At 35.2% G+C, this 8383-nt stretch overlaps 1 protein-coding gene across 3 annotated transcripts in view; it reads left to right on the forward strand.

Moving 5' to 3' along the window:
• The window catches only part of LOC110450301 (anaphase-promoting complex subunit 5-like), a 31671-nt gene extending 27643 nt beyond the window's left edge, over positions 1–4028 (forward strand). For 2 of the 3 annotated variants that reach the window (XM_021497758.1, XM_021497760.1), the window contains 3 exons: positions 526–673; positions 1251–1413; positions 2723–4028. In XM_021497758.1, coding sequence (XP_021353433.1) covers positions 526–673; positions 1251–1413; positions 2723–2934 — 523 coding nt within the window. In that variant the 3' untranslated portion in view covers positions 2935–4028. The remainder of the gene's footprint in view (positions 1–525; positions 674–1250; positions 1414–2722) is intronic. The other variant, XM_021497759.1, reaches the window with a different exon arrangement.
• The last annotated feature ends 4355 nt before the right edge of the window (positions 4029–8383 follow it).

Consider the following 8383-nt stretch of genomic DNA (forward strand, 5'->3'; position numbering starts at 1 on the left):
AACATTTACCAATATTTTCAAATTCTTATCCATTGATGACATGACAAGTATTGTATTTCACTTAGTTTACATGCTGATTTCCACATCACATCTAAACAATAAAATAAAGCTACCAGTATCTATGATATAACTCAGGTGACCGCTAAGGCCCTTGGGCCTCTTGTTTGGAATGACAACCATGTTCCCCTTTTGTCCATCGACCACTACATGGATCAATAAGTTTATTTTGTAGAAAGTCATCCAGTTATAGCTTTGATTTTACAGTGTGCTATTTTTAGGTTTATGTGGATAAATGCTGGGGGGGTTTGTGCACTAGTGAAATTAGGATTTTGACATTGGATGTAGCATTACTTGACTAGAAATATTAGTTATCATGCTTAATTTGCAAACTCACCACACTAATCCCAAAAATAACAGTGGGTGACTATATCCCTTTAAACCTTAGTTTTGTTGTACATCTAGTGAAGTGTGTTGTTACATTCCAGTGTGTTGTGCCATATTAAAGTATCCTGTGTTATATTGCAGAGTGCTACTGACGTTGGCCGAGCTGTACATACAGACTGGGAACCACACATCAGCCCTGTCTCACGTGCTTGACTGTCTCACTCAGGCCAAGGAGCACCATCTCCAATACATCATTGCCATAGCTACTGTACATCTTGCCTTCATCCAGGTAGGCAACAAACATTTCTGTCATGTAGGTGCTTATCCATGTATGGGACTACAGAACCAGAACTAGTGTCAGCCACATAACCTTTTCCTTTACTCATGCAAAAGGACTCTATATATATTGAAGAAAATAGAAGTGGACCTGGTAATCTGATAAATGTTTCAATGTCCTTGATCAAGTCTGTTCTAGCCTTTAGTGATGTGAACACGTCCATTTAAAATTATTCTGTAAATGGTTTACCAACGATTTCATTCACATTTTAAAACAAAAGTGACCTTTATCTTGAAAATAAATCATATGCATGATCCAAGTCGTGTCAGTGTTTGTCATCCATGTGTTATTATTACTGTTGTAGCTTACTCCATATCAATCAAGAGTTAACATGTCATATCTATAGCTTTGTCAGTATAGCTTGAAACATTGAACATTGTTCCAATATTTCAAGAAAATTAATATGAAACAGTCATGGCATTCTACAGTAAACTTTGGAATTATATCACTGATGTCCTGTATATTTTCACATGTAAGTGATACTGTTACACTGTAATTGTATAATGAGTTAACTGTGATCTCAACCTAGTTTCAGATGAAGCTGCCAGAGCAGGCCCTCAAGTTGTTACACACACAGATGGTTCAGATCTTGTCCCATGGTAGCGTGTACGACCAGGCTCGCACTATGTACTGCTACGCCCGCTGTCAGGTGGCTTCCAATGCAAACAGTCCCCCAAAAGAACGTAAGACCGGTAAGTCTAAGTGTAGTTTTCACAATGTCTGGTCCTCTTGACTAGCACAATAAAGGTATATGTAAAGTATAGCTCAAAATCTTTGAGGAACACTCAACTATGTCTAGAGAATAGTTCACAACCCTCTGGTCCTCCAGAGTAAAGCAAGACAGTTGTGTCAAAAGTATGGCTTACAATCAAGCTGATGCAAGATTAGTCCTCCAGAGTAAAGCGAGACAGTTGTGTCAAAAGTTTGGCTTACAATCAAGCTGATGCCAGACTAGTCCTCCAGAGTCAAGCAAGACAGTTGTGTCAAAAGTTTGGCTTACAATCAAGCTGATACAAGACTAGTCCTCCAGAGTCAAGCAAGACAGTTGTGTCAAAAGTATGGCTTACAATCAAGCTGATGCCAGACTAGTCCTCCAGAGGAATTCAAGACATTTATGCTCTGAGTAAAGGTCCTATTCTCCTTAGTCATGTGAAATGGTTATGTCTTATGTGATGGCTGCTCATGTTTGGTTCTCTAAAGTAATAATAATATTAATAATAATTGAGGTTCTAATAATATAAATAATAATAATTTGAGGTTCTTTTATACTGCTTCATCACAACCTAGTTCGTAGGTCGTCTCAAAGGAGTTCACAAATTATTATCCGTGGTTATAGGGCCTTTGCAACCAGGCAATATCTTTCTCAACTCCCTGGGGAGCATACAGCCGGAGCTGCCATTTCGGTGCTAACAGCTAGCATTCAACAATTCTAGCTCTGCCCAACCACAATTGCAAGAGTGGCATATTTATAGTACAGCTCATATTCTCTGGTTCTGATATCTTTAAGTCTTAGGTTACAATTTCTGGTCCTTTAGAAGTACGCAAGACATATCATGTCCAAGGTATAGCTCACAACCTCAGGTCCTCAAAAGATACTATAGCTCAAAACACCTATTCCTTCTTTGTAATGGCATACAGTAGCTCACAACATCTTATCCTCCCAGTTATAAGTACAGGACACAACATCTAGTATGATAGCATAACTCGTAACATTTGGTCCTTCAATGGAACAGTACAACTCACAACACCTTGCACTTACATGTACTAAATTACTAAAGCTAATCTAGTCAACCAATTATTAGTATAGTTCACAACAAATTGAAACTAATTGACATTCCACAGTATACTGCATACTAATTCTAGAATAGAATTTCTGGCATACACAGTATGGATTTTTTTTATTGAAGTTATGCATGGCCGTGTGACTTTACATGTATAAAGCAAAAACATGTAAATAAATCTTGCAGTTAATAATTTCCTGCTATATTTCATCTTTTACAGCACTATTGCTAGCTGTCAACATGATCGCCATGGTGATAGAGAAGTTCCAAAAAATCGAAGCTTCATCAAGAGTGAAAGACGCAACATACTACTTAGCAAGATTATACAATGAACTGGGTTACACATCAGAGCGGAATAAGTGTGCCTATCAGTTCCGACAATTAGACCTACAATACCCTACACAAAACCGAGTGATGGTGAATGCCTTATGATAGGAAATTACATGAATTGGTAGAATGCTTTTACTCCACGAACATCTGTGTATTGGAAGGATTGTCATGACAGCATAGACGAACATCTTAAACAGAAATCCCGGGAATTTACACGACGTCCCGTGTATAGAAAATTTTGCATTACAAGAATTGCCAACACTTTCCGGGAGACCTATTCTTGATATTCATCTTTAGCTCCTAATGAAGTTTGGCATTTGTTTCATGTGAAAAGCATAAATAAGAAATAAAACAGGTAATTATCTGTGATTTTTTTTATTTCTCATGATTTCATAATAGTTCTGACAATTTTTTTTTATATGTATTTCAGATAAATGTTTTACAATGTATCAGGATCATTATATCACTCTCACATTCATTAGGGCACCACACAGTAAAGAAAATTTAACATGTACAATTGTACTAGATTACTCCACCAAATTGTAGGTACCTGTTAATACATTAGGAATCTCAATAATTATACCAAAATGTTAACCTGTAGGTTGGCCTATGACCCACCTTTTTTTTTGCAGGCCCAACAGCTGGCTAGGAAGTTTGGGGGCATGCCCCCTTAATCCACCACAGCCAATTTTTCAAGTATTCCAGAAGCTTACTGATTGGTCGAGTAATATAGTACCCTAGTTGCCCAATATCCATTCATTCAAGAAATGCTACCTTGTAGTCGAACAATCTTATTTTCACATGCATTCCAGTTATCCACACATGTACATCACAATAAAGTTCTATTTTGTAACATCAATATATGGCAGACAATGTAAAATCAAGCCACTCACTTTACTCAGGGAAGGCTTTGCAAAAAAACAACAATAACACAGTAGATTGCCCTGTAAGTTTGAAATATTCATAAACAAATCGCCGCAGATGCGACTAGGATCAGAATATGTGAAAAGTTATTGCTACATAATGTACTAAAAATATGTTTCAGAGTGGGCACTGTTGAATCAATGACTGCAAATTATGAAACAAAATGTATGAATATTTTCTATCTTACAGTAACAAAATCTATTGTATGGTAACAACAGTGGTTTATAAACAACAACAAAAGAATAAATAAAAGGGTCAAAATGTATAATATGTTCATCTTAATTACAGTAACTGAAATTGTTGACAGAAGTATATAAAAGAAATTATTACAAAAATTGAATTTCATAATTATAACAACTCAGTTTGTATTAATAAGTATATTATCATATCTTTATGGTTAAGTAAGGAACTTGCATGACAGAAAATGAGATACGGGATCATGGTAATTGTCAGGTTCTCCTTAGGAATTGATTGTTCAAAAGTACACTCATGTATGTTATAAATACAAACTTATGTGCCTACCTTTCCCATATAACCATTTCTATATGTTTGAACAAAACCAATTAATGTCATATTGGAAGTAGTCTTAAGATTGAACTTCTTCATAGTTAGTATTCGTGTTACTCATGTGGTTCAACACAGATTCAAACATGCAACAAAGGACAACTCTATATGGTAAATACCTGTCTATAAAGGTCGCTTCTCAATGGTAAATACCTGTCTATAAAGGTCGCTTCTCAATGGTAAATATCTGTCTATAGAGGTCACCTATCTAGAGTAAATATATGTCTATAGAGGTCACCTCTCTACGGTAAATACCATTCTATAAAGGTCGACTTACAGTATAGTATATACCTGTTAAAAACCTTATAGATCATCACTAAATTAAATAATATAAAGTTGACCTCTGTATGGTAAATACATTTACCTGTCTATAAAGGACAGTGACTCCAATTCCTATTTGCTCATAATAAAGTTTATTTGAACCTCCATATTAAGAACACCTTGATTTGTCAGTAGTGTTCAGTTCCCTGAGGTGGCTGTCGGAGGACTGGACTTGGACAATGACTATATATTAAACAGGATGGACTATTGCAAGATAATGACAAGTATAAATGGTGTGAAAACAAATATGTTCAATTGTGTATGCAAATGCTATACCAAGTACTGTAGAAGTGACATTCGTTCATGTGGAATGGTTTGCTTTGTGAAACTGATTGCAGTGTGAACATTTTTGGTTCTGAAACTGATACAATTTCACATAGCACTAATCTGGACCCTGAACATTCTCACTCATACAGTTACAGCCAGCTGCCAACATTTGCCTTGTGATGTCCAAATGCTATGTGATAGTGATGCCATTGAACACACCAAGCCTAGCCGATCAAAAGTTTCGTTGTAAGCTGGAAGAAAGTTATAGACCTAGATAATACATTTGCAATACATTATTACTACATGAACCATAATTATTCGTGGCAGCACAAAACACACCCAAGTCCAATGAAATAATGGTGCTGACTCCTATAGTCATTTGAATCTATCTATTGATGTATTCCATACATGTTCTACATAAGCATTCCTATGTTCAACTTTTGGCATAATTTTGATCTGGCAATTTTCAGAAAAGTTTTGTTGGCCATGAACTAAATTACTTTTTAAGCATATCAGAAATTGGTAAAGTTTTTCCAATAGCAACATTTCGGAAAACATTGATTTTTTTAACATATAGATGAAACAAATATACATACATAACTGTTACTAAAATCATACAGAAATATAAACACATAATGTGGAAAGCTGGGATGACAAGATCAGGTTTCTGGCAATATGTTTTTGAAAATATACATGTATTAACATGATCATTGAATTTTTATGGCATTAAACTACTTATGAAAGGTAACATATAAACTTAAGTATTTTAGCAATCTATCAGCATCCAAAAGCAAACTAATTCTTTCTACACAGGAAGATATTTTTAGTTTTCAGGAGATATTTTTTGTTAAAACTCATGCAGGGAAAAAGCTTATTTATATATATAAAAAAAAAATGAAATATCAATGCAGTTATAATAGAATAATTTAAAACTCTATAAAACATCATCGCACACCAGAGTTTCTAGGGTATTGATGATGTCATTTTAAGGACAACATTGTCGTCTATTAATCCTAGCAGCTCTAGTCAAACCGATATGTTGTAAAAGGCACCACTATAACTAAGATAGACATTTAATGTTCTGTACTACTGGGGACTTCCTTGTGTTGACCTGTACAATACCACATACTTCTGAGAAGGTGGATTGCTGGGACCCCCACTTAGCATATTCATTAGCATAGTATACTGGTGCTGTGAGCCTTAATTATGTCCACATAACTGTAAACCCCTTGGAACTGTAATGTACTCCACAGCATTGAGGACATTTTTTGGTTCCGTTATTGTGTTGCTTACTATACATACAAAATACACTTACCTGGTGCCATCATAGGTCTGCATCTTGCAGGCTTCATTATAATATTCATGAAAATGTAATCAATACACCATTGTATGTATAGGTCTAGAGCTGTGTCTTAGGTAGAAAATCATAGAGTAAGAAGTATGGGCAGACACTCCATATACCAGTAACACTGATACTTCACATAACATGTTTGGGTTATTTGTCGGAGGTTATAACTAGACCCCTTCACAACACAACACTTTAACATTCTAACCGATCTTCACAGGGAAAAGCATCCTCATACAAAATCCTTATATTGGCCATTTCATTTAAGCAACAGTTCGATTCCATCAGGATTTCAAATTGTAAAATTAGAGGAAAGAGGAATTATTCAATATACTTATACATACTTGGTGGTACATACAATGAAACATGAAAAGTGTGTTATATACCAAAGGAGCTGTTATACATAGTAACTTAACTTTAACATACAGGTACATGTACATCCTGTTTAAGGGTCACAGTACCACTGCCAAAATCATTTCTGAAGAAAAAACCCAGACCTTACGGGACTTCTATGAAAATATCAATTATTACAGTAACGATGAAATAACCAAAATATGATTATCCCTTCTGTTTTGAGTGTAAAATTTAAAAGTGGCTTGACCAGGATTCGAACCCTGGACTTTTAATTGGTATACGGTCACCCTAACCAAATGAGCTACCAGGTCAACAGAAATCTTCTGGCCCAGTTATCAAAATCGAAACCAGTTACATCAAACTCGAAACAAATGAGAGGTAACTGTTTAAATGAAAAAAACACTGGAATTCTCTAGTGTTTTGCCTACATAGGGACAAGTTTCCTTAAACAGAATGTATAAACTAAATTCTTACTTTTTAGGCATACACAAGCTGTTGAGTGTAACTGGAAATCATAAATAATTTCAAATATGAATATCGTTTGATTTTGCACTAGGATTATTCGTGCTCAAAATAAATGCAAAACAAAATACACATTCAGTCAAAATATTCAATCAGCGAGCTGTTTTTAAGAAATCCCCATTTCATTATTATATATTCACTGGTACAAGATACTTTGATCACAGTTAGGCTTCAAGGGTAGCATTCATCAAGTACATCACAAACAAGGAAAACATTCAGTGGAACCTGATTAGTCCAGAACCAATAAGTAAATACCAATAAAAAGGTATCAAAATTTCCTTATTTAAATCGGTGCTCTAAAGTTAATCTTCTTGCTGAACTAAAAAGGTTCCACATTTGACTGTATATAGCCCCTGTTAAAAAACAATTTGTCAATTAGGGAAGTGTTGGCCAAAAGGTTATTAGCAAAACTTGCTATACGTTTGCACCAAATGTTCATTTATACTAGCACTTCTTTTTGACCAATAATTATGTCTGTGAAGAACTTGACATTTCAAGTATTCATGATCTCGTGAATATTCATAGGACATCTCACAAGATCAAAGGTACATGTAACAAAAATCATATATATTCATTACAAAATCAACAATATTTTTTCATCAGAACAAGTACTACCAGATCAATAGGTACACAATATCATACATTCACTTAGTTAACATAAAATGGTGACATATGGAGGGCACCAACACTATTGACTTGTAAAACAAAACATACCAGTACAATTAAAGATGGGTTCCTAGCTGACTTTCAGTACCTTGAAGCAGTTTTTAATATGCTTTTTATCTGTGATGAATTCACAATTATTGTAAATTAGAAAACAGATCAAATACAAGATATTGAAAAATGTTACTGTTTTGATAATCCAAATACCACCTTGATGGGTTGTTAGTTGTACCAAGGCTATATGGGTTTTTTGTATGGGTTCAGAATGAGTCTAGGGTTACATTCGCGTATCCCGGTTGAAACGGTATGTGTGGTGCAGAAATATTCCACGAGTCGAAAAACGAACGCACTTGGACCGTTCTATAAGCAGAGCTAAAAATGCACAGTTTCAGAGAATAAAAAACAAGGTATCAAGAATAGTATGCCCTCCTCTCACGCGTCCACTGTATTACATAACATATCTTAAAAACTACATGTGGCTTGGCATTGTTTTAGAAAGAAATAACGCAAATTGGCAATAGTCAGCATTTTAGTTTCGGTCAGGTACGTCTGGACCCCTCAATCTACACGTGCCAAATTTTCCTGGGGACA

Source organism: Mizuhopecten yessoensis, unplaced genomic scaffold (assembly GCF_002113885.1).
Source record: "Mizuhopecten yessoensis strain PY_sf001 unplaced genomic scaffold, ASM211388v2 scaffold5145, whole genome shotgun sequence".
Classification (NCBI taxonomy): Eukaryota; Metazoa; Mollusca; class Bivalvia; order Pectinida; family Pectinidae; genus Mizuhopecten; species Mizuhopecten yessoensis.